Source organism: Octodon degus, unplaced genomic scaffold (genome assembly GCF_000260255.1).
Source record: "Octodon degus isolate 3935 unplaced genomic scaffold, OctDeg1.0 scaffold00355, whole genome shotgun sequence".
Classification (NCBI taxonomy): domain Eukaryota; kingdom Metazoa; phylum Chordata; class Mammalia; order Rodentia; family Octodontidae; genus Octodon; species Octodon degus.
The window spans coordinates 752771-779999 of NW_004524931.1; the positions used below are offsets into that span (position 1 = coordinate 752771).

The 27229-nt window shown below is 45.2% G+C and overlaps 1 protein-coding gene across 1 annotated transcript in view; it reads right to left on the minus strand.

Moving 5' to 3' along the window:
• Positions 1 to 1779: 1779 nt before the first annotated feature.
• The window catches only part of Tulp3 (tubby like protein 3), a 46975-nt gene continuing 21525 nt past the window's right edge, over positions 1780 to 27229 (minus strand). The window contains exons 3-11 of the mRNA XM_023708384.1: positions 23128 to 23287; positions 21414 to 21590; positions 13462 to 13589; positions 12503 to 12700; positions 8010 to 8122; positions 7621 to 7735; positions 5984 to 6082; positions 4571 to 4742; positions 1780 to 3899 (exon numbers count right to left, since the gene is read on the minus strand). Of these exons, the coding sequence (XP_023564152.1) occupies positions 3766 to 3899; positions 4571 to 4742; positions 5984 to 6082; positions 7621 to 7735; positions 8010 to 8122; positions 12503 to 12700; positions 13462 to 13589; positions 21414 to 21590; positions 23128 to 23287 (1296 nt within the window). The 3' untranslated portion in view covers positions 1780 to 3765. The remainder of the gene's footprint in view (positions 3900 to 4570; positions 4743 to 5983; positions 6083 to 7620; positions 7736 to 8009; positions 8123 to 12502; positions 12701 to 13461; positions 13590 to 21413; positions 21591 to 23127; positions 23288 to 27229) is intronic.

Below are 27229 nucleotides of genomic sequence, written 5' to 3' on the forward strand. Positions count from 1 at the left end.
AAACAAGAAAATGGAAAATGGAGGATCAGGTAGGGGAAGTGAGGTGGACTGAAGCTGCAGCCTGGGCCCAGTTAAACTATGCTGATTCGCTTTTCTCTCATTAACATCTCTCAAGCCACACTAAATTTGCTTTAAAAGTACTGAGGGAAGCTGAATGTGGTGGTGCACACCTGTGATCCTAGTACTCAGGAGGCTGAGGCAGGAGGATCTCGATTGAGTCTGAGCCTGCCTGGGTTAACTTGGGTAACTCGGTGATTGTGGGCCATCCTGGGTCATGTAATGAGACCCTGTCTTGAAAAACAAAGCGAAAATGTACTTAAGCGCTGGGTGTGGTGGTGCCTGCCTGTGATCCCAGCACTGGGCAGGCTGAGGCAGGAGGTCTGCTGTGAGCTGGAGGCTACCCTCAACTATGTAGTGAGGCTGTCTCAAAACAAAAATGAACACAAGTGCTTAGGGGCGGGAGTAGTTCCGTGGCAGTGAGAACGCAGGAGGGGTGGGGTCACCAGGGCCCACGTTAGTTACCAGATCTCCAGCCACTCCAGGACTCCGGCGCCCCAGCAGGGCGCTTGGCGAGCGCTGCATGCTGTCCCGTAGCAGTTTTCGTCGGCGTCAACGCACTTGCAGTACTATCTTCGTCGCTAGGTGGCGCCTGAGCCCAGCTGATGCCCTTCCGGAACCCTATGGGCAAATCAAAGCCCAACACTCTGGGAGGCTGAGGCTGAGAGTGAGGATCGTAAGCACGAGCCCAGCTTGAGTAATTTAGGGACACCCTGTCTCAAAATTTAAAAACAAAACAAAACAAAAAAAGCTATGTATCTATCTATATCTATCATCTATCTATCTATCTATCTATCTATCTATCTATCTATCTATCTGAGAGTCTCAAAATGTAGGTCAGTGCAAGTGCCTGAGTTCAATCAGTACTGCCAAAAAGAAAGAAAACAAAAAACCAAACAAAGAAAAAGCACTCAAGCACAGAATAGTCACTCACTGTAACAAAGAACAGACCAAAGCAGGACTAAGTAGGACAATCTGGCGATGTGAACGGGCAGGAAGTGCGTGTGTACCGGGACCGTGGGAGCCGTGCAGTGCTGAGCACCTGCCCGTCCTGCGGGAGTTACCAGGGTTCATTTCCCCGAAACAAAAAGACCTCTGAGCATCAAAACCTATATGGAATATCAGAGAACCCATGTACTTAACACGCAACTTAAGCACAGAAAGCCATGGGGGGGGGGCACAGCTGGACCCAGCTGTGTTGGATTTCACCCGTCCCTGTGCCTGTGTCCCTAATTGCTCCTATCTATCCATGGGAGCTCCTAGACTTCTGTGCTACCTTTTTACCTTGTCAATAAAGTGACACTTCAGAGGCAAGAGAGGAACCGCTTTGTCACTAGCTGCTGGGGTATCAGCAAGGTCAATTATCTGGGAGAAGAACCCCCGCAGACGCCCCACCCTCCTGCAGTCTTGGCTCCCTCCGCTCTGCTCTTGGCCCTTCTGAGCTCCAAACTGTGAAGTTTCCACGGCATCTCCTGAATGCAGAGTGAGCCTGCGCAGACTCCTGCTCCAGCCAGAGCCAAAGTTTTGGATGGATCTCCGGCTTCAAAGAGTTGGTTAGTTCTGTTGTCAAGCTGAGTATTATTTTAGAACATGGTAATGAAAACTGAGGAATGAGACTCAAGGTGATGTGTTTTAATATAAATATTTTATTCCTGTAGCATATAAAAGGTATAAACATGATTTCTGTAAAGTCAATCACCTACACTCAAGTGGAGTACTTGGCAGTGGGGCTGTGGCTCTGTGAGCCAGAGGACAGAGGATGTGATTGAGTTGTCCTGCTGGAGGTCTCCAGGCTCTGTGACACCCTGCAGCTGGAGAGGAGACAGCTTTGTTTCAACAGGGGTGGCTCATTAGCTTGGGACAGTGGGTGGCAGAGGCAGACGGGCCTCAGGGCACTTTTAGAAATGAGGCACTTGATGGGAAGCTTGCCTGAGATGGAAACAGTCTTCTCAGAACAAGCCGGCCCAACACAGCAGGGCCTGCTCATCCTGGATCTCTGGCCTTCACAGGGCTATTAGATGTGGAGTGAGGAACAACAGAAGCAGAAAGAAGGCCCAAAGAAGAGAATTATCTGGGGCACTGACTCCTTATCCCAGGTTGGCAGGCAGCTCAGAGCACAGAGGCCTGGTAGCTGAGCAACGCTGTGTGCTGATACAGTGGGCCAGAGCATGGTAGGACAGTTCCAATTTTCTGGGAAGGTGTGTAACTGGAGAGACTGAGCAGGAGCTTTAGGACCTGTGTGGGTGGCCCAGGAGCACCGTCCACACTGCTCGGGCAGGTTCAGGACCCAGAAGCAAGGCCACCATGGAGCCAAGCTCTGTCCAAGTGAGGTCTGCAGAGTCCAGGCCGCCTCTCCCGGCAAGGGCACTGCTCCAGTGCCTGTGTGTGGTGCTCCCTCGCCCACTTCAGTGCCTGCAGATGAGTGTGGGAAGCACACCTGGGCTGAGAATAGAGGCAGCGATCAAAAGATTCTGGGTTTTCCCTAGACAGTCCCCTATGCTGAGGTGAAGACAATTAGAGCCAACGCTGCCAAAGCTGATGGCACACCTGGCCACACACACTTAACTGAGATGGGCAGCTGCCAATCACAGGGAAGAGGACCATGAAAGCACAGCCCCTGTGAGTCCATGAGTGTGCCTGGGTTCTTTTCTCCCATGAGGAAGTTTGGTGGGACAGTGCAGCACAGTGCGCTGACTCTGGGTTCTCTCAGTCCTGATGGCACTCTAGAGCCATTGTCACCAAAAGCAGAGCTATGTGGATGTTGGTGAAGACAATTTGTAGGGCTGTGGGCCCAAACTATGCCACTTTCTACTCACAGCTTGTGACTGTAGGCTGCTGTGGAGATGCTTGAGCCACAGAGTACAAGGACAGACCTAAAGCAGGGTATGGGTCAGATGTGGCCCTCTGCCTCTTCCGTGTAAGTGGTTTATTGGAACACAGCCACACTCCTCTGCGTGGGGCTATCTGTGCTGCATTTGTACTACAAAGACAGATCTGAGTAATTGTGAGACTAGTAGGACTTTCATTGAGTGTGCATGCTTTTCAGCCTGCAGGCTAAAGGCAATTCAGGGAACTGTCTCTCTCTGAAAAAAAGATCTATAGGGGGCCGGGGAGATAGCTCAGTAGAATAAGTGCTTGCCTGGCAAGCACAGGGTCCTGAGTTTAATCCCCGGTACCTTAAAAAAAAAAAAAGGATCTAGAATCCAGGGACTAGGGTCTACATCAGTAACCCCTGTACTCAGGAGGCTAAGGCAGGAGGAACACAAACTGAAGGCTGGCCTGGACTACATAGAGAGAACCACAGTCTCAAAAAAATAAAATGAAATAAAAATAACTGTGAGAGCTTGATCTGGTTCTTCGGCTATGAGTTTCTCAGCACAGAAAATCTTTCTCAGGAGAAACAGGACAGTGACTTCAGAAGTCCCCGGTGCCCTGACAAGTGGCCTTCTGGCTAAAACAGTTCACTCAGCAAGCTGTGCCCCAATGTGTTGAGGAACATACCTGTGCTCACATCTGCACAAACACCACACACATCTGTGTGCTCAGGGGTCATTAGAAGGGACAGACTTTTTCGGTTTTTTGTACCAGGAATTGAACTCAGGACCTTGCGCTTGCCAGGCAGGCACCGTGCCGCTGAGTTACATGCCCGGCTCCAAGGGGTAGACCAAGAGCTCTGTGTGAAGAGGAGGAGACTCCGCCGCCGTTTCCTCACTCACACGCCAGCTTGCTGTCAAAGCTGGAGAGCCCGACAGCGAAAGCCTGGAGTGCACAGAGCGGGTAGTTGTAGTCCAGGGTGAACACGTCGTCTGCCACACGCCCAAACTGCATGACGATGTAATCAGCTAGAAGCAGAAAGCAAGTGGATTTTACAAGGTGACACAGGCAGGCCAGGTGTGGTGGGTCACACCATAAGGCAGGCACATGAGAGGCTGAAGCTGGAGGATCGCAAGTTTGAGCACAGCCTGGGCAACTTAGTGACTTAGCAAGATGCTTTGTCCACACCCCCTAGTCTCACTATGCAGTCCAGGATGGTCTTGAATTCAAGGCAATCCCCCTGCCTCTGTCTTCCAAATATTAGGATTACAGGAGTGTGCTACCATGTCCAGCTCAAGACTGTCTCAAAAAAGAGGGACTGAGGATGTAGCTTACCATGAGGGCCCACCCACAATTCCTAGTGCCTTTTTTTTTTTTTTTTAAAGGAAACTTGTAAGGATAGGAAGAGGCAACGAGAGCATCTGCTCATCACAACTGAAGTTTGTGTGAGTTGCTCTCACCTACAGAGATGAGAGACGGCTCCTTAGCAGCACCAAGGGCAGAGCTTGCTCTGCGAGCCACAGTCATAAGGGCTTTCCCGAGTCCCTGTGCCTAGTCCAAAGCCCGCCCACACCACCCTCCCTCCTCTCTCGGGTTCAGCATGGCGGTGAAGATTTCCTCTAAAGATGTCCTTCTGCCCTTCTTTCTTTCCAAGCACTCTCATCTCGGCACCCCTCCCACCCCCATGACCCCAGCTTACGGTCGTTATCATGCACTATCTGGAAGTTCTTCACTGACGCCTGAGTGACCCGGCCATGGAAGTTGAGGACATAGGACTGTGTGTCATCATTCCACACTGGGGCTTTGTTGTGCAGCTCAATCAGGTTCTCCATGGCTCTGCTCTGCCACTTGGAAAGCAAGCTCTCGTGGTCCTGCCAGGGGAAGAACAGGCTCTGTACTGAGAATTACTATTTATTTATTTTTTTTTTGGCGGAACCAGGGATTGAACTCAGGCCCTTGCGCTTGCCAGGAAAGTGCTTATTCCACTGAGCCATTCCCTGGCCCCCGTGTACTGAGTATTATAAGCACAGGGTTACTCTCAATTCTTCTGGGTAAAAAGTATAGTGCAGAGAAATGTTTTTGTTTCAGAAAGAGTAAAGCACAGCAAAGAATTAAAACAAAACATGACCCCAGTCTTTTCCTTTTTATTTTTATAACTCTGGCTGGCCAAATAGCTCAGTGGACTAAAGCACCTGCTTAGGCATAACACAGCAGCCAGGGTTCAATCCCTGGTGTGCCATGTCAGCCCCGTCCATTGGGCACACTGAGAAGGCAAATGACACTGGGCATGATGGCGTGCACCTGTAATCCCATTACACAATCACTGTGAGTCCGATCTATGTAATGAGACCCTGGAGACCCTGTACTAAAATATAAAAAAATTTCTATACAGTCTCCAGCATTGCTGTTTGCATCTTTTTATTTTTCCTTCTGTATTTAGGACAGGGTCTACAGGGTCTATAGGACCTCCCTATGTAGATTGGACTCATAGTGATTCTTCTGGTTTCAGCCTCCCAAGTGCTGGGATTACAGGCACATGCCACCATGCCCAGCCTCTACTGCCATGGGGTGGGGCTGACAGGAAATGTGGGGGATCAAACCCCGGCAGCTGTGTTTTGCCTAAGCAGGTGCTTTAATCCACTAAACTATCAGGCCGACCCCTTCGAGGATTTTTTTTGGCTGGCTCAGGCTGCCTTAAAGGTGAGTCTGGTAGGGCAGGAGACTGAACCATGGTCCCCTGTACCCGACTGAGTTTGCCCAAGCAGGAGCTTTAAACAACTGAGCTAACCTACAAGTCCCCACTGTTTGCATCTTTTTTTTTTTTTTTTGTGGAATCAGGGATTGAACTCAGGCCCTTGCGCTTGCCAGGGAAGTGCTTATTCCACTGAGCCACCTCCCCAGCCCCTTGTTTGCATCTTTTGAGACGGTTTTTAGATACCTGACTTCAGCAAGACCCCTGGATCTGCCCTGTCCTGAGGCTGTGAGCAGCAGCTCCACAGAGCCAAGCCAGGTACTGCTGCGGGTTCTGGGGGCAAGACTGCTGGCAGTGGTCTCCTCCAGCCTGCACTACTGCCTCTCACGGTCTCTGCTGATCAAACACGCTCCTACTTACATTTCGTGGCTGAAATGGGATCCGTTCATGATTCATATTCATCCCTGGAATAATCACAGACATTCTCCTAGGCCCTTTAAATCCAAGCACATTTGTTTCCTGGGAGACAGGAAAACAAGGCAGAATTTAGAAACATGGGAAAAAGACAACAATTCTGTGCTGAGACAAGACTTGCTGGGCATGTCAAATGCTGGCAACATCAACAGCACCAAGAGTGATTCCAATACTTTGCTGTGGTTAAAAAATAACAGAGAATCAAAAATAGGAAGCCAGGCATTATGTCACCTACAGCCCCAACTGCTAAGGAGGCTGAGCCAGGCTTATGAATGTAGATGCTTGAGATTGGCCTGTGTACACAAAGAGACCAAAAGAAAGAACCCAAAAAAGTATTTCTGTACTTAAAAAAAAAAAAAAAAAGTAGCAGTGGAGTGAATCCACAGCCTTCTTGCCGAGTTACACCCCTGACCCCAGGCATGAGCTTGCAAAGTTCTGCCTCATCCGCCTGGAAAGCTGGGATTACAGATGCACGATACTACATTCAGCTATACTATAGCAGAACTTCTTTTTCAAAAACATTTAAGCCAGGTCTGTGCCAGCGAGACAGCTCAGCAGTCTAAAGTGCCTATTTAGGCAGACGCAGGTACTGCGGTTGATTCATAGCACCACATGCCACGCCAATGCCCAAGGAGGGCTGAGGGGGCCAAGGACAAAGGTTTTTTTTTTTTTTTTAAAGTAGAATCATTCTTTTTTTTTTTAACATTTATTTATTTAGAGTGTGTGTGTGTGTGTGTGTGTGTGTGTGTGTGGCCAGCTCAGCCCACCAGGGGGCGCAGCTGGCTGGCATGTGGTGCTGGGGGATCGAACCGCAGTCCCTGTGCTCTGCCAAGCTTGTTCCAAATAGGTGCTTTAGACCACTGAGCCATCTCACCAGCCCAAGGGTTTTTTTTTTGACACAGGTTTGACTGTGTTGACACTTCACCCTGTAGACCCTTCCCAAAAATAACAAAAAAAAAAAAAAAAAAAAAAAAAGACGAGCCTGGGCTACTCAAAAAAACAAAGGCCAGCCTGAACTGCATAGTGAGACCCTGTCTGAAAAAGACTTATAATAATAATAATAATAATAATAATAATAATTTATTGTAACCTCTGGTCAATGGATAACAGGTAAAGAAGGTCTAAATTAAGTGAAAGTGACATCACAAAAACAAAAGAGCAGATAACCTTATGTAAAAAAAGCTGAACATGGTGATTCAAAAATAATGAGAACATAGGGCCGGGGATGTAGCTCAGCGGCACAGCACCTGCTTGGCAAACGTGAGGGCACAAGTTACATTCCTGGTACCAAAAAAAAAAAAAAAAAAAGGAATCTTATGCTGGGCATAGTGGTATGTGCCTGTAATCCCAGCACTAGCGAGGCTGAGGCAGAAGGACCCTTGCAAATTCAAGACTAGGCTGGGCTACAAAGCAAGCTCAAGGCCAGCCTGAACCACATGATAAGACCTTATCTCAAAAAGACATAAACAAATAATGAAAACATGACTGTACAGAGAAATGACAGCAGTGACTGAAGAAGGAATCCCAGATCCAGGGTGTGCGGGAAGGAGCTAGGGTGCAGGAGGTGTGGGGACAGCACTCACGTAACAGATGGCAGCCAGCTCCTGCCGGGTGTGGGCCTTCTCCACCAGGCCCTGGGCCTTCACTGGGCTGACACCATGGTCATACACCGTAAACTTGGTCCCCATAAGGTTAGACCTAGTGCCAAGAAACAAAGTCCTCAAGATGAGGTGCACGTTCCCGTCAAGGAGCGGGCAAAAACAGGGCCTGTCTGCCTGTTCTCAATGCCTGGATGATTGGTGTCACTTTTTCAAAGCTCTCTAATGGCAACAGGAGGGGAACTGAATTTTGCTTTCTGTCTTTTTCTTTGTTCATCAAATCTCTACATGCTAGTTGTAAAAAAAAGTATTGATTATTCTGAAACAAAAGGAATAGCCCTATCAGAACAGGACAAGAGTGTAAGGCTGCTCACCTGAGCTTGCCAATATAACTTTCCCCTTCTCGAGATAAATCTGTTGGGTCAGTGGAGATCAGATAGTTGGATGTTTTGCTCTTTTTCCGCTTTCTGCCTGCAAGAAGAAATATCTGGGGAGAAAGAAGGATCAGTCAAAAAATAAAGTCAAGTGAATGCCCCTGGTTCTACCCGTTCATTCAGCAAGTGTTTAGCAAGTGTCTGCCATCACTGTTGGGTATGCATCCCTTTCTCTGGCCCTCCCTATGCTCTGGAATTCTCTACAGCGCTCACCTCTGGTGAGGCCCCAGGCTGAGCCCCCAGCAAGTGTTGGGAGAGGTGGTGTTCACTATCACAATTTCTTGTCTGTACAATTTTTGTAAACATGCCAGTTGAGTCTCCATATAACTACAGTGGGCCCTTTAGTTACGACCTGCCCTCACATCTGAACAACTTGGGTCACAACTGGAAAAAGTAAGTTTAACTTACAACCAAAGTACTGACTTAGGACTTGAATACTGGCCCTTACATCAATTTTTAGTTCTGAAAAAGTTGAGACCTAGTGTGCCAGAAGCAGGTCCTAGTGGGCTACAGACTACCAAAGAGAAAAAGGGTACCAGAAAGCCCGATTTGTGATGTTCTTATGAAAGGGAACCCTCTTCCCAAACAGTAACTGCCTTGTATTTCATCCTCCCTTCCTGAAAGCCAGAGATGTCAGCTTGAATGATGAAGACAGTATGAAACTGCTTCTGATAAACTAGGCACATTTTCTAGCTTTCTGGTGAATACATTAACAAAATTATTGGTGTTTCTAATAAACTACAAAAATTATACAACCTTTTTTTTTTTTCTCCGAATGCCTTCAGGGCAGGTTTGGCTGGCTTCAGTTGTGGGGATCGAACCACAGCAACCTGAGCCTGACTGCTTTGTTGAAGCAGCCACTTAAAAAACTGAGCTAAGGGGCAGGCCCCCTACAACCATTTTTTATTATGAAAAGGTTAGTTAGGCTGGGCATGGTGGCATATTCCTGTAAGTCTAATACTCAGGAGGCTGAGGCAGGAGGATTTCTGTGAGTTGAGACCAGCTTGGGTTACATACTGAGTTTGAGGTCACGTAACAGATGACCTGAACTACATAGCAAGACTCTGTCTCAAAATGCCACCAGGAAAAAAAAAAAAAAAAAAAAAAAAAGCTAAGGGGTGTATTGGGAGGTTCAGAATGCATTATGGGTACTTCCATTATTTTTAATGGGAAAAGATAGTCTTGACTTAAAACCAATGAGTTACAACCAGCCCTCAAGAACAAAATTTAGGGGCCAGGGAGATGGCTCAGTGGAATAAGTGCTTCCCTGGCAAGCACAAGGGCCTGAGTTCAATCCTCGGTTCCGCCAAAAAAAAAAAAAAAAGAACAAAATTTAATTCATAAATCAAGGGTTTACTGTATTTACAACTTATTCTATAGCTTCTAGTATCTTCTAAACAATCTTCATCTAAACAATCTTCATCTCTCCAAGCCAGGTGGCACTATGTGAGGTGGTACTATGTGATAGCTCAGAACTCAAGGTTTCCTAGGCACCCTGCCCCAACCCCAACTCCAATCCCTCCCCATGTTGTACTCTGGTCTTGGCTCACTTCCCCTTGACCCATGCTGGTCTTGGCTCACTTCCCTCTGACCTAAGTAGAATTAAACCTTATGGAAGAAAAATGTATGTCTACCTGTGATCTGGCTGTTTCAGCCCACAGTCACCTTCCCTAAAAGATCCTATAAAGTCTCCTATACCCTCTTTGTCTGGGGCTGTCTTGGCAGCCTTTCACTTGAGCTTCCAGTAAACCTGCTTTACTTGTGTCAAGTGTATCTGGTCCAGTTCTGCATGGGTTCAGCTGCCTTGGTTTGACCTTTCACTATACACATGTAATTTCAGCATTCTGAGTCTGGGGCAGGAAGATTAAGTTGAAGCCTAGGGCCTTGGTATATAGCTCAAGCCCAAGAACCTGGGTTTGGTATGCAGTACCACAAACAACAGCAACACCAAAATCCAAATGGGTGGGGCTGGGGAGATGGCTCAGTGGAATAAGTGCTTCTGTGGCAAGCACAAGGGTCTGAGTTCAATCCCCGGTTCCGCAAAAAAAAAAAAAAAAAAAAAAATCCAAATGGGTATGCCTGTAATACCAGCACTGAGGGAGGCTGAGGTAGGAGGCTCATAAGTTTGAGTCCTATGTGAACAACTTGGCAAGACTGTCAAAATGAAAAATGACAAGGCATGGTGACCCACTGAAATCCCAATGCTTGGGAGGCTGAGGCAGGATCAGTGTAAACTTCACAGTGGGACCTGTCTCAAAAAATAAAAAAAACAAAAAATAAAAATAAAAAGGGCTGAGAATGTAGGTCCTATCCTCCGTACTGGAAAAAAAAGTCTCCCTTATACTGAGGAGAGACCCTGTTCACCTTCCTGCTCCTTGTTCTTCTTGCCCCTCTGTACTCTGTTGTTTTGGACTTTGGTGACATCAGGAGTCTGAAAGCTGTAGGATTTATGCTCCTCCCTGGACCCCACCGGAGTAGGACAATACTAGGGAACCAGGAAAGGCAGTGCCTGAGAACAAGGTCTCTGGAATCACAGAGGCGGGCTTGAATCTGGCTCTGCCACTGCCAGTGTGACTGTGGACTGGTAAGTCACTCTCCAAGCCCTGTACCCTCATCTACAGCAGACAAGAGATCCTACACAGCTGGGGAGGTAGCTCAGTGACACACTACCTGCCTGTCAAGGGCAGTCTTGAGTTTAATTCCTGGTAAAAAAAAAAAAAAAAAAGAAAAGCAATCCTACATAGGCTGCGATAAGAACTGCAGGTGATAATACACATGACTATCTAGTGCATGCCTGGTATCTTGGAAACAGCCAATAAATAGTAGTTATAATAACAATGATGTGTGCACATGGAGGTGCACACCCATAATCCTAGCACTGGGGAGGTGAGGCAGGAGGATGGGTGCGAATTCAAGACTAGCCTGGGCTACAAATTGAGTTCAAGGCCAGCCTGAATTGCATAGCGAGACCCTGTTTCAAAAAGATAAGAAAACCCCCAAAAACTATGATGCTTGCTATCATTATCACATTATTAGGCTCTTAAAACCGTCCCCTAGCAGCGAGATAGCTCAGTGGTGTAAAGCGCCTGCTGAGGCAAGCTTAGGCACCACATGCTGTGCTAGCCCCTCAGGGAGGGCTGAGTTGGCAAAAATAAATAAATAAATAAATAAATAAATAAATAAATAAATAAATAAAATAAACACACACACACACACACACACACACACACACACACACACATATAATCATGGCAAAAACCCCCCAACAAAACACATCCCCTAGGGCTGAAGACATAGCTCATCGGCATAAGCACCTGCCTGGCAAGTATGAAGTCCCAAGTTTGATCCTTGATACTGCAGAAAAACATCATCAACAAACAAATGAACAAAAACACTCCACCCCTTACTCTTGGTATGAGTACAAAATGGATTTTTTTTAGGGGTGATCTTTTTGAGATGGTCTCACTATGTAGCTTAGGCTGGTCTTGCGTTCACTCTGTAGCCCAAGCTGATGTAGAACTCACACTGATCCTTCTGCCTGCTGGGATTACAGGCATGTGCCACTACATCCAGCCCAAAATGGATTTTTTTATTAGGAAGGATTAAATGGTCTTAAATGTTTAAATTAGAATTTCTAGGATGGAAAATAAAAATCTAACATACCTTCTATATTTCACATTTAATATGACCTCTGTATTTCCCATTTCTTCTATAACTTAAAACCTGCTCTCCTTCTTCCATAGTGTCATATTCAACCATGATAAAGAGAAAAACCAAGGAATGGTAACATCCAAAATAAACAATGAGAAGAAGGGAGAAATACCTCCAGCAATATATTCTCTGAAGCTGAGGGGATAACTCAATGGGAGAATATCTGCCCGGCATGCACAAGGCTGTCTGATGGCCAGTACCAGGAAATCTGCTTTCCTTTTTTTTTTTTTCCAGAACCAGGGATTGAACTCAGATCCTTCTGCTTGCTTGCCAGGCAAGCACTTAGTCTACTGAGCTATCTCCCCGGCCTTATTTTCTTAAATGACGGATAAAAATAATTTTCTTGGGGTGGACGAAGGTAGAGCTTATCTGCTGGATTATGAGCACTTTGAAGACACAGGAACACAGACTCTGGTATTAACAGGGCCAACCACAAGTGTAGCTCCCTTTCAGAAGGTTGCCCCTACCTCCCACAACAGATTTCTCTCAAGAGTGGCCTGGGGGAGGGGAAGAAGCCCAGTGGCAGAGCCCTCATTTAGAATGCTGGAGGCATGGGTTCAATCTGTAGCTGGAGGGGTTGGAATAAGAAAGAAAGGGTCAGGTATGGTGCCTCAGCCTCAGGATTTTTGAGTCTGAGCCAAGCTTGGGCAGTAACTTGGCAATTTAGCTAGACTTTGTCTCAAAAAAAAAAAAAAAAAAAAGTTAAAGATTAACTCTCATACTTTCCGATTGTCGTCTTTTTCCAAGTGCATAAAGTACGTGGGGAAGAGACCTCGATCCATTCCTTTCTTATCCCTGGTTATCCGGCACTTCACAGTGACACCGCGGGGGGCGGGGCTGTAAGCAAAGTCCTCCAGGTTCTCTGGTTCTCCCAGCTGGGTGTCCACCTGTGGGGCTGTGGTACCCGAAGCTCCTGTGGTCTGAAAGTACAGCCACACAGGGATGGAGGTGGATCAGACACTTACCATGCTCCCGACGCTTACTGATTGACCTCAATGTCTTGGATTCTGACAGAGTAAGGAGGCGTCTGAATAGTCGGATAACAAGGGAATAGGGGAGATGTTTAGTACAAATATGGGATATAGCCTTAAAATAGCTGACCTGCTGGGCTTGGTGGTACATGCCTATAATCCCAGCACTTGGGAGAATGAGGCAGGAGGACTGTCATGAGTTTGAGGCCAGACTGAGTCACAGAAATGACTTCAGGGCTAGGGATAGCTTAGTGGTCTAAGCACCTGCATGGCAGGCACAAGGACCAGGTTTGATTCCTGGTACTGCGTGCTGAGCCAGCTGAGGAACCCCAGGTGTGCTGTGCCAGCCCAAAACTGGGCGTGGTAGTATGTGCCTGTAATCCCAGTGCTCGGGAGGCTGAGACAGAAGGATCACTAAGAGTTTGAACTGCTTAGTGAAACCCTGTATGCAATAAAAACATTTTAAAAAAATTACTTCAAAGCCAGCCTGAACTAACAGTGAAATCCTGCCTTAAAAAAAAAAATCCACACCCAAAACCCCACAAAAACAAAAAATAAAAAAGCTGACTTGAGACAGAAAAAATTATAGAGGTCTACATTTGGACTTAAATCTTTTGAAGGAACCTCATTCTGGAATCGTATCTCAGCACTGAAGATACATCAGGGAAAGAGTCAGGTCAGGACCAAAGGAGAATGTTAGGACTACATACTGTGGTCGATTTCTGGCTGGATGCAGAACTGGGCCTCTCTGTCTCTGAATGATGTGACTCGGAATTTAGTTTTTCCCCTTCTTCTTCATCATCAGACTCCTCATCAAAGTTCAAACTGCCCGAGAGGCCTGCAGAAAAGAGCACTGTCAACAATTGCCTAGACTGCTTTAAGAGATGTGTGAAAGAAAGCTCTGATCTTGCTTAAAACATTCCTGACAGGCCTGGGGGACAGTCAGTGGTAGAGTGCCTGGTGTGTGTGTATGTGTGTTCCTGACCATTCTGACCCAAAACAGGTATCTGCCCAAAATCTGACAATTCCTCATATTCTCACATCGACCCCTTGTGCTCTCACTAATGCCACCCTAATGGCTGGGGGTGAAGATGTCTGCACCTCGAGTATCTAGGACAAGGTCACTGCCCCTCAGGAGAAGTGTGCAGAGCTCAGGAAGCTTTGCATCTAGTGACTTGACCTCTGCTTGCAATAATACAGTCTTCTCTTATTCCCTACAAGGCCAGCAAGGCGTGCTGTTCTAATGCAGATTAGATATTCTTCCTGCCCAGATCCTACTCCACTTAAACTCTCTGCAAACTTATTCAGACTAGATTGGGTGTGTTCAGGGTGGTATGGCCATAGACTGCAAACCTGCTCAGACGCTGATGTATAAATACAGGCCCTGCAGGTGGACAGTTCCTTTCTCCTATCAGGACAGAGGCTCCACCTGACCTCAGCTTTTGTACAGTGACTCCTGTCTTCTTTATCCTCCACTATCCTCCTTCTGGAAGTTCAAGAGCTGTGCTAGACAAGGCATCTAATTTATTTGATTCTGAGTTTTACTTTTTAGGGTTTTTTTTTTTGAGACAGAGTCTCACTATACAATGCAGGCTGGCCTTTGATTCACTATAGAGCCCAGGTTGACCTTGAACATTCAGTAATCCTCCTGCTTCAGCCTCTTGAGTATTTAGATCACAGGTGTGTGCCATCACACCCAGCTACCACCCTAACTGGGTGCCTTAAAATATTAAACTAGCCAGATGTGATGGTGCAAACCTGTATTCTCAAGACTCAGCAGGCTGAGGTAGGAGGATCACCACAAGTTGGAAGCTGGGTACTACATAGTGAGTTCAAGGCCAGCCTGAATTGCATATTGAGACTCTGTCTCAAAACAAAACAAAACAAACAACAAAACAAAACAGAAAAAACCTTTTTTGGGTAGCAAAAAGTCAAGATCCCATTATCATATGGCTGGTATGGCTATCTTCACTTTGTTGTTTTTCCTTCTTTTTTTTTTTTTTTAATTATTTATTTATTTATTTTAACATTTATTTAGTGTGTATGTGTGTGTGTGTGGCCAGCTCAGCCCACCAGGGGGCGCGGCTGGCTGGCATGTGGTGCTGGGGGATCGAACCGCGGTTTTGTTCCAAGTAGGTGCTTTAGACCACTGAACCATCTCTCCAGCCCCTTCTTTTTGTTTTTGAGATCGGGTCTTGCTATGCAGTTCAGACTGCTCTTGAGCTCACTTTGTGGCCCAGGCTAGTCTCAAGCTTGCAATGATCTTCCTGCCTCAGCCTCCTGAGTGCTGGGATTACAGGTGTGCGAAATCATGCCTGGTTTATGCTGTTTTCAAATGCCATTTTATATCAAAAACTTAATTTTTCTGACTATAACTTAAAACAGAGATCAAAGATTTTGCCCAAATAATTAAGATACCTAGGGGCCGGGGAGATGGCTCAGTGGAATAAGCACTTCCCTGGCAAGCATAAGGGCCTGAGTTCAATCCCTGGTTCTGCCAAAAAAAAAGAAACAAAGATACCTAAACTGGAGCCACTCATAGGACACAATCTCTCAAACTGATACATCGAAGTTAAGAGTTTAATCAACAGAGCACTTCATGGGTGTTACAGCGAAAACGCAAGCCGCCAAAGCACTCACACTGCACTCATCATGCACCAAGAAACCCACTCCAAGAAAGAGCACAGCAGTCAGTTCACAGAGCTGGGTGCAAGTGGGCAACCTGGCACTTACGGTCAGGGGTCAAGAACCAGACCAGGACTCGGGAGAGCTAGGCCTTTTACTAATTGACTAGATGATTTAGGATAACTAATTTAGCTTCTGGTTAGCTAAAAAATCTTCTGCTTTGGCTCTTGTCCATTCAGCAATGTCTTATTTTCTTTTGTTGTAAAAATACTGGCAGTAAAGTTAAAGGGAAATGTCTTAGTTACCTTCTTCATTTCTGAGACACAAAACCCACAAGTTAAAGGAAGAGAGGTTTACTCTGGCTCAAAGTATGTAGAAGTTTTATTCCATAGTTGGCTGACTTTAAGGCAGGGTGTCATGGAGGAGGGGCACTGTGGAGGAAAAAAATGTCTATGGTATTGCAGGCTGGAGGCAGCAAGGCAGCAGAAACAACAGCAACAGGCTTCCCTTTCCCTTTTATCCCCTCCAGCCTATAAACCTACTGAGCGGTGCCTCCATTTCCAGCCATAAGTGGCACAGATGAGATTCACAGTTACCAAGCTGGCTCCAAAGCTATGCTTTATTTGGTCTATGTCACGAGCCTTAGCTGCAGAGAGGAGGCTCTCTGTTCACTATCCCAAGTGACACATGCATCTTTTTTTTTTTCTTACATACATCTTACGTTTTCTATACCTTGGTGTCTTTGCACATGCTATTTCTTCTGGTCTAGCTTACACCTAGCCAGCAGTGTGATGCAGGGCAAGATACTGAGCCTCACTAAGAACTAGCTGGTTTATTTATTACTTTATATATTTAGTACAGGGTCTACAGGGTCTCACTACACAGATCAGACCTGTAGTGATCCTCTTGTTTTTCAGCCTCCCAAGTGCTGGGATTACAGGCATGTGCCACCACACCCAGTCTCAATCGCCCTCTCAGGGCACCCCAGGGGCAGGGCTGGCATAGTAGGCCCGGGGATCGAAACCCTGGCCCCTGTGTCTGCCTAAGCAGGCACTTTAATCCACTGAGCTATCTGGCCACCCCTGAACTAATTGGCTTATACATAAAAAGAAAACAAACACCTGTGACATCAGTATTAGGATATCTGCCCTCTCCCCCTCCATTCCTCCTTCCCTTTGTGTGCCTGGGGTCTACATCCTGGGCCCCCACCATGTGAACTATGCTCTAGCACTGTGCCATCCCCTTAGTCCCATAAGGGTATCAGAGGACTGCATAGCCAACGGGCCCATACACATCCTTTTTGGCTAAGCTTAATCACTCTTACAGCTTGTGATGTTCTAGATGTTCTCCTCTCATAGATGAGGCTTTCTGGAGCTGGCTGGACTATGGGCATGTGATACTGGGATTAAGGATATATGGTAATAAATTAATCCACTAATTAGAATTAGCAGTTCTTAGGGGCATCACTGCATCACTCAGAAGGCTGGTTGCCTGGATAGGATAAAAGGGAAAGGCACGTTCCCTGCCTGCTGCTTTGCTGCCTTCTGTCTGCTCTGCCAGGGACTGTTCCTCCTCTGTGATGCCCCTCTGCCATTCCACCCTGCCTTGGAGCCAGCCGGCTATGGACTGAAAGTGCTACAAACTATTTGCTAAAAAAAAGCTTTTCTCCCTTAACTTGTGAGTATCAGGTATTTTGCCCCAGCAATGAGAAAAGTAATTAAATAATCACTATCTCTCAATGTTTTTTTTTTTTTTTAAAGAATTATTTATTTATTTATTTATTTATTCATTCATTTTGTGTGTGTGGCCAGCTCAGCCCACCAGGGGGCGGGGCTGTCTGGCATATGGTGCTGGGGGATTGAACCGCGTTCCCTGTGTTTTGCTTAGCTTAGCTTGCTCTAAGTAGGTGCTTTAGACCACTGAGCCATCTCACCAGCCCTCTCAATGTCTTTTATCCCTTTAACTCTTGGCAGAGTAATTCTAGTTCTCTCCTGCTTTGAGTTGAGCCATCAGTCAAACTATCTCCTAACTGGTCTTCTCCCCAAGTTGATCCCTCCTCATTCACTCTTCATGGTACAGAGTAATTTTCTTTATCATTTTATTTTTTGATGATGGGATGGGAACCCAGGGCTCCTGGTCCTGCACAGAGTAATTTTTCTACAGTCTGAATGTGGTCACATCTGAAACTTCTCCTAGGTTCTATCATGTTTTAGATAAGCTCTACAGTCCTGCTGCTATGGCCTGGCCAGTCCTGGGTCACTTCCTATCCAGGTATATGTCACCTGTCACTTCCTCTGTGTTACTGCTGTTTTGAGGAAACATGTCCTCACATGTCAAACTCCTGCTCATGCATCACTTTCTTGGGTGAAGCACCCTTCCAGGGCTCTCCTGGCACATTAATTTTCTACCTGCAGCCTATGTAAGAACATGACGTTTCAATTAAAATAAATGCTAGAGGGCCCAGGGAGATGGCTCAGTGGTAAAAGCGCTTCCCTGGCAAGCACAAGGGCCTGAGTTCAATCCCCAGTTCCTCAAAAAAATAAAAATAAATAAATGAATGAATGAAATCAAATTAAATTTTAAAAAATAAAATAAATGCTAGAGGCTCTCTGATGCCTGGCTGCTATGAGGTGAACAACTTTCTTCGGCCCACGCCCTTCCATCATGCCATCCTGCCTTGGAGTAGAACACTGACAGACTGAAGCCTCTACAGACTGTAAGCCAAAATAAAACTGTCTACCCTGAAGCGGTGCATTGTGGGTATTTTGTCTCAGCAACATGGGAAGCAACCAAGACAGATTCTGGTACCAGAGAAGTGGGGCTCACTGCTATGACTACCTGGCCATGTGGTTCAGAAGACTCTGAAATTGGATCACAGAAGTTTGGAGATGCTAAACTGGAGAAGATCTCTAGGATAGGCTCACATGGTCCAAGCTCGATAGGAGATTGGTCAGAACTCAGAAGACCAGAACACTGATAAAAAGGTGGAGAATAGGACCCGGATTGAATCATTTCAGTTGGGAACGACTCCATCAAGACTCCAGGCCATGTGTGTTATGCTCCGGCAGAAGATCTGTCTATTCTGCTCATGCCCTGAAACTCAGCAGTAGACTGACATTTATGGTGGAGGACTAATTAATCTAGTGGAGGAAATTTCCAGGCAGCTTAGTATTAGGCTGTGGTATGGTACTGTTGGGGAATTTTAGCCAACTTTACATTGAGAATCAGGAGCAAAGAGCCCACTTGAGAAATTTTCATTTTCCTCACGAAAAGCCTGCAGTTTTAGCCAAGGAAAGTGTGGTTGCTGAAAAAATGAAAAAGAAGCCAAATACCCTGGCTCAGAGCAAAAGGGAAAATAGCTTATGGGCATGTTAGGAACCAACAAGGCCCCACCTTTACCAGGTTCAAAACTGCAAAGGTGAAAGTCTTTATTAAGAGAACAGCACCCCTGGGCACCAAGCTCAGGAATTTGTCCTCCAGAATTCACTTCACAGTGCTCAGCTACCCTGGCACGCAGAGGCCTCTGCAGCCACAATCCAAGGAGGCTGGCTACAGCATGAGCACACAGAAGACCATGGCATCATCGTGAGGTGCCAGTTTTATGGGCGGGCAGAATCTAAGAGTTGTGGGGTCAGCGAGGCTTCCACCCAGATTTCACAAGTCTGAGAGGCCAGGCAGTGAGTCTTTCAGAGGGCAGTGTGTGAAACTGCCAGGGTGAAGCCAAAAAAGGAGTAGAGACTCTAGGAAGCTGGGGAAGCTAGGAACATAGGACATTTGAGGAAAGCTTCGAGTGAACAAAGCCAACCTGAAAGAGGCCATGTGGGCTATAATCACTAGCCATGACATAGGCACAGGGGTGCCAGCGATTTGGTGCTTATATCTTGTAACAGTTTGCCTCAGGTGCTGGACATGGAGCTATAGAAATTAATGTTTGCATTTCTCCATTTTGGTTCTGCTTTAATCCCATTTCTTTCCATCCTCATTTCTCCCTTTTAGAATGGGAATGTTTATCCTGTGCCATCTTATGTAGGCAATATTTAATTTCTTTTTGATTTTACAGGGGTTCACAGCCAAAAGTTTTCTGAGTCTTAGAGGAGACTCTGAACTTGTATTTATCAGCACTGTTCTTCAGAATTTGGCATAAAGAGATGCACATACAATTTTGGGAGGACAGAGGAACAGTGTTATGGTTTAGATCTATTTGGATAGCCCACAAGAGCCCCAGCTGGTCATAGGCAGGGCTTCTGGAGGGTGACTGGTTTAGGGAGGTGATACAGCTGACTTGCTGTTAGGAGGTGGGGTGGGTTGGAAGAGGTGGGTCACTGGGGGCATGGCTGGCAGGATGTATCTTCCTTCCTGGTTTTTCCCTTCATGCTCTCTACCTCTTGGCTGCTGTGAGGCAAGCAGCTACTCTTTTTCCGTGTCCCTCTGCCACGCTGTCCTGTTTTAGAGCCAGCAAACTATGGCTGGCTGCAATGTCAGAGATGAGAATGTAACTAAGATAATCATGAAAGAGAACTTCCGCAATTGCTTCAGAATGTGGCAAGAACTGCCAGACATGTTGGTACCATACTATAACCTCAGTGTTTTGGAGGCTGAAGTGGGAGGATCACTGTTAGTTTGAGACCAGCCTACATTACAAATTGAGTTCAAGGCCTGCCTACACTACAAAAAAAAAAAAAAAAAATCAAAGTAGCAAGAAGGGGCCCGGGGAGATGGCTCAGTAGAATAAGTTCTTGCCCAGCAAGTGCAAGGGCCTGAGTTCAATCCACAGTTCTGAAAAAAAAACAAAAAACAAAAAACAAAAAACAAGTGTTTGAAGTCAGGGAAGGAGGGAAAGTATCCTTTTTTTTTTTTTTTTTTAAATTTTTTTCTCCTTTTTATTTTAATTTTGTCTTTATTTATTTATTTTTTGCGGAACTGCAGATTGAACTCAGGCCTTGCGCTTATTCTACTAAGCTATCTCCCCAGCCCCGAGGGAAGGTATCTTAAGGGAGTTATTAATGGTAGTGTTTTTTATTTTAACAATTAAAGTATTTTAAAATATTTACCATATATTTTGATCATGTTGCATATTAACATGTGAGTTTGTAGAACTGAGGCCACAACGTTCTTAATATAGTGAAAAGGACAGCCCAGTCATTTTTTTTTTTTTAATTTCTTGTTTGTTTGGTGTTTATTAATTTTTTAAAAAAATTTATTTATGTGTGTGTGTGTGTGTGTGTGTGTGGCCAGCTCAGCCCACCAGGGGGCGGGGCTGGCTGGCATGTGGTGCTGGGGGATTGAACCACAGTCCCTGTGCTTTGCTAAGCTTGTTTTAAGTAGGTACTTTAGACCACTGAGCCATCTCACCAGCCCGTTTTTTATTAATCTTTTAACTTAAATTTATGTATTTGGTACAATATCTCACTATGCTGCCTGTACAGCATGTGGTGTACGGGAATCAAACCTATTCCTTGTGCTTGCCAGCCAGGTTCTTAGACCGCTGAGCTATAATTTGCAGGCTGGGTTGGTTGTTTTTTAAAGACAGGGACTTGCTATATAGTTCAGGCTGGCTTTGAACTCTAGGCAACCTCCTGCTTTAGCCCCCTGAGTATAACAGATGTACACCACCATGCCCAGCCTGCCAGTTCACTGTTAAAGCTTGACAGGATGAAAGAAAAAGTAAGAGAAATGAATGAAAAGCTCACTCTTTTCTAGCTTGGAGGAGGAGAGATGACAGTGAAAAGACAAAACAAGAAGACATGAGGTCCCACTATCTCCTGCCCAGGCTTGGATGTGGGCAGGGAAGAAAGCACTAAGTCCATGGTGACATTAAAGGCAGGTGATTGTGTCCGGGCGCCTGCCATGACAGGATGAGATGGCCCATGCCAAACTTGGGAAAGAGCTGGGCAGGAGGGCTGGGTAAAACCGTAGAAGACTGACAAGGGGAGGGGTGACCAGATGATGTCACTAGCCCCAGACTTCAGGGGGATGTGTGTGCATGTGTGCGCGCGCGTGCGTGTGCGTGGGTCTTAAAATCATTACTAATTCTCACCATGTTTTTGGAGAATTTCCTGAAGGTCTTGTTTGGAAGTACAGTTTATAGTGCTTTCTTCACCAACACTGACTTCAGTATCTTCCTCTGTAGCAGAAGAGCCTACTGAGAGAATATGAAGTTTGGTCTCCACATCATGAGCATCTGGCTTTAGGAAAGCAGCTGGACCATCAATGCCTAGAAGCCCCCAAAACACAAAGGAGGAAAGTATTATACACTATATAGCTTGGTGGTTTTGGTACGTGCTACCACAATTCACAACTACCAAACCATTTCACCTCTCCTTCCTAAATATCGCAAGGACATTTATCCAAGATGGGGTTTACGTTAATAACATGCTTGGTTACTGAAGTAACATATACTTTATGCTGTCCTTTAAAACTAAAATTTAAGATACAGAGACTGGGGGTATACCTCAGTGGTAGAATATATACACAGCATAGGCAAAGGACTGAGTTCCAATCCTAGAACTGAAGGCAGGGGATGAGGCCAGGAGAACCAAGCAGGTCCTCCGCAGTACAGATTCTGTCTGAGCCCTACCAAGCAGCATGACAGAGAGGCCCTTCATCTTTTCTTTTGTCTTTCCTCACCAGCTCAGATGATCCTTTGGGTTACCTATTATATGAAAAGATGCTCTCTGCCCACTCTTAGGGAGGAACACGGTTAACTCTGTCCCAGTACAACAATCAAAACTGTAAACTCATAGACAAGGGTAGAGCTCAGTGGCACAGTGCTTACCTAGTACACACAAAACTGGGTTCCATCCTGTTATGGTTTGTGTCTAGATGCTCCCTATCCTGCAACCCTCATGTAGCCACAGGTAGGGCTGTTCAGAGGTGGCTGGGTCTAGAGTATGTGATGCTAGGACTAAGGTTGCGTGATTACTAAGTCAGTCAAGTGATTGGTTGGACATAGTTCTGGGTGTGGATAATGGGAAGGCCTTCCTGATGTGAGCAGCCCCCACTCTAAGGACATGTCACCTGAATAGATAAAGGGCAGAAAGAGGACTGCCACCATTGCTTGCTGCTGCTTCCTTGTTACTTCAATGCCCTGCTGCCCATCATGAACTGTTTCTCCGTTGCCACTCCACCTTGCCTTGGAGGCAGCCTACTATGAATAGAAACCTCCAAAAACCATTTATTTTATTATTTTTTTAAATTTTATTTTATTTTATTTTGCAGAACCAGGGATTGAACTCAGGCCCTTGCGCTTGCCAGGCAAGTACTTATTCTACTGAGCTAACTCCCCGGCCCAAAACCATTTATTTTAAACAAAATAAACCTTTGTTTAACTTTGGGTGTTGGGTATTTTGTCTCAGCAGCAATGAGAAAAGTAAGACATCCTCAGTGCTGCAAACAACCCCTCTGCAAACCCTACAAATTCTTCAACAGGTCACTCTGGGTGTTTTGGTACTGGGAGTCTAACTCAGGACCTTGCACTTGCCAGGGAGGCACTGTGCCACTGAGCTATATCCCTGGCCCTAAAAGCTCATTTTAGATGAACTCAATTGGCATCTAAAAACAAGTTCTAGCATGGACATGAACTTAAAGGCATCTTCTGCTGATGTAGACTACCTTTTAACATTTTACTCAGAGTCAGAATGATTACAAAGACCTAAGTAACCATGTTAACTTGGCCCTCAGCTCATCTCAGAGTCCCCCTACCTTTGCTTAGGTCTCCACTTCAGCAGGAAGCACAGCTGCCTAATACATACCATGTAGGATGACATCACTGTGAAGAGTCTGAGGTTCTACCAGAGGCGTGTGCTCCTCACTGCTGCTGGGCTTCAGGCGACAGAGCCGGGCTTCTGGGTTTGGCTGGACCATGAGGGGCTCCAAGCGCTTCTTCCTCTGCTTCTTCTCCAGAAGTGCTCTCTAGGAAGCAGAAGGGATGTCACAGCCAGCAGACCTGACCAACAGTCCTTCCCCACCTAGGGATGGCTTGGCAATCTGACCACTCAGCTACATCACCAGCCCTTCTCTCACATCTTATTTTGAGTCAATCTCACTAGGGCGACAGGTTGCCTTTAACTTTTGGTCAGTGTGCATCAGCTCCCCCAAGAAGCTGGATTTACAGATGTGCTCCACCTTGCCCTACTGGCTCTTTTGAATACTTACAGTGTTTTTCACTGATTCGCTGAAAAACAGCTATGAATTATTTTTCCCCATAAATTGAGGTACATTTTGACAAATATTTATCAAATACCGATAAAAATCTATTTAAAATCATTCAATACATTTCTAGCACAGATGATACTCTGATTCAAGTCTACCAAAAAGTCATTATTATGTTTGTTTAATTTGTTTGTTTGTTTTTGTGTGTTTGGTACAGGGTTTCACTATGTAGTTCAGATTCACAGTGATCCTCCTGTTTTCAGCCTCTCCAGTGCTAAGATTATAGGCAAATGCCACCATGCCCAGTCTCGGTAGTTGGCTCAGCACGCCTGGGGGGCAGAGCTGGCTCGGCATGTGGTGCTGGAAATCGAACCCTGGTCCCTGCACTTGCCTAAGCAGCTGCTTAGTCTACTGAGCTATCTTTTTTTTTCTTTTTGCAGAACTAGGGATTGAACTCAGGCCCTTGCACTTGCCAGGCAAGCACTTATTCCACTGAGCCATCTCTCCGGCCCCTGCTGAGCTATCTTGCCAGCCCTTAGTTTGGATTTTTGAGACAGGGTCTTGCTATGTAGTTTAAGTTGGCCTTGAACTCTCTGTATATAGCCCAGGCTGGACTTGAACCTGTGGCAGTTCACCTGTCTCATCCTTCTTAGTGCTAGGTTTGTGGCATGTGCCACCACACACAACTTCATTATCATTATAATCAAAGCATAATCATAGGTTAAAAATGTGTAAACACATGAACGGGGAAAAGATCGGGGATCACAAAAAGTTACTTCTTTCAGTGACAAACTAGAAATTTTTTTTTTTCAAGTTTTCTGCATTTTCTAAATTATCTTAATTTTTAGTTTGGAATAAAAAAGTGATTATATTCTAAAATCCACATTATTTTCATGTTTTAATCAGGCAAAGTGCAAAGAGTTTTGCCTTCCTGATCATCTTTTTTTTTTTTTTTTAATTATTGGATTTAAAAAAAAATTATTTTGTCTTGTTTTTGGCCTTTTTATTTTATTTTTTGGAGGAACTGGAGATTGAACTCAGGACCTTGCGCTTGCCAGGGAAGCGCTTATTCTACTGAGCCATCTCCCCGCTTCCTGATCATCTTATAAAAGTAGCAATCAAATGAACTTGGGCCAGAGGTAAGAAAAACATGGTCGCTGGCACACTCCAGCTGGAAAGCAACCAATCTATAGATGAAACCGGGCTATGGTACTCCTAGCTACTTGGATAGCTGAGGCAGGAAGATCACTGGAAGTTGAGGCTATCTTGGGAAATACAGTGAGATCTCACCTCAAAAATAAACCAACTCCCCCCATAATACAAGAACAAGATATAGAGTATGGCAGAAAGAAGAAAGTATGAGAGACAATTAGTAAAAAAGTCCAATAAGATGAAATGGAAAATACACACATATATGGCATTCATACACATGTACAATATACTATATAGCACATATTATATGCTACTATATTACTACAAAGTATAGAATATTTGTAAGATTTGGCAATAAGAGCTTATAGTAAATAAAAATTATTATGGATCTGGTATATCTGAGAAAGGAAAAATGCCAAGTCCCAAATATAATGGCTTATGTTTAAACATCCTTCCAAAGCCTTGTGGTACTTTTTTGAGGTGGCTGGATTTAGGGTGTATGATGCTGGGATTAAGTATGTGATACTGGGGCTGGGGAGATGGCTCAGTAGGATAAGCACTTGACTGGCAAATGCAAGGATCTGAGTTCAATCCCCGGTTCCGCCAAAAAAAAAAAAAAAAAAGGATGTGATACTGTGATAAAGGGTGTGTGATTACTAAATTAGTCCTCTGATTGATTTGGCATATAACTGCCTGTGCATAATGGGAAGACTGGATGTGGGATTCTTTGAAGGGATAGGGGAAGGGCAGGCTGTAGCTGCTGTTGTTTGCTTCTTTGCTGTTTTGCTGCCTGCTGCCTGCCATGAACTATTCTATGAATTAAAACCTCTATGAGCTGTGAGCTGAAATAAATAAACCGTTCCTCCTTTAACTTTGGGTTTTGGGTACCTTATCTTAGCAACAAGAAAAGTAATGAAGAAACCAAGTTTTAAAAAAATGAGTCATGATTAAAAAGCAGACTTCTGGGAAGATGACACAATGGTGAGCAGCAGAGAACCTCTCCAAGATTTGATATCCAGTCACTGGAATATAGCAATGCGAAGAAGAGAAGGAGAAGTGGGTCCCCAGAACCCAGCAAAGATCTGAAGTGAGAACTAAAGTCCATGGGGAGAGTGAAAAGAGAGCTTTCAAAACAGGAAGAGGCAGTGGACGTCGCTTTCTCCCTGAGCCTGAAATCACTGCCCGGGAGGGTGAGCTTCAACCAGTAGATCCACCGGCAAACTTAGAGGCCTCCACGGAGAAGCCCACCAGTGGACTGCAGTGCTGGTGAATTATTCGGGCAAGACATCACCCAAGAAAGCACGATTAGCTGGTAGCCATCTTGGAGGGGGCCAACCAAACTCAGAACTCCAACAGCCAGCTCTCCATCTAGTGGCTCCCAGCGACAGGGTGAGGCTGCTGAGAAAGTTGGCAGGACATCAGGGAACCAAGTTCAAGCCAGGAGGAGGACCACACAGAGGGTTACAGACTGACAAATCAGGTTCCAGCCTCACAGCCAGAAACCAGCCTGAACTTTCATGGAATTAAACATACAGCCTTTAGTGAACAATGCTAGTCCTAGATTACTTGATTTGAAAACAAACAAACAAACAAAATAGTAAAATATAAAAACAAATTAACGTTTTATAGACCCCAGGAAAAGAATTTTTAGCAAAGTACAAAAATTTAAAGCATTCCTTTCTTTAATTTTGTAATTCTTTACTGTGGAATAGCTCAGGATGTAAGTTTAGTTCTAAGTAACAGAATTGGTAAGTAGACAGGGAAATGCAATTTAGATTATAAAATTCTTGCTTTAATAAAAATTCCTGGGGCTGGTGAGATGGCTCAGTGGTCTAAAGCACCTACTTAGAACAAGCTTAACAAAGCATAGGGACCACGGTTCAATCCCCCAGCACCACATGCCAGCCAGCCCCACCCCCTGTGAGCTGGCCACACACACACACACACACACACACACACACACATAAATAAAAATTAAAAAAAAATTCCTTAAACAGTGAAAACAAAAACAAAAAACAAAAAACAAATAGCCTTGCTGAGATTATCCATTATCTCAATGTAAAGCTATGACTGGCTTGCTGGGATTAATCAATTTGGATCTGGACTCTGCCCACTTTGTCTACCAGTGACAGCACAAGTACACCTTGAATACACTTGTCTTTTTCTTATTTTCTCTCTTTCCTTGTTTTTATGAGTGTGAACATGGTTTCTAGTTCATTGTTGTTCTTCTGTTCTCTTGTTTTTTTCCTTCTCCCTTTCCCTGCTATCTTCTTGACTAGTTTCCCAAAGACTGCATAATCTTGCTTTGTTCTCCAGCATTGCTTCTAATCTCTTCATCTTCTTTTATTTCTCCATTTTTCCTTCTAACTCCTTTCAAAATTTTTCCCCCAAGAGAAACATGAGTAGGTTTTTTTTTTTTAAATATTTTTTAAAAATTTTATTTATTTGTATGTGTGTGTGTGTGTGTGTGTGTGGCCAGCTCAGCCCACCAGGGGGCGGGCTGGCTGGCATGTGGTGCTGGGGGATTGAACCGCGGTCCCTGTGCTTTGC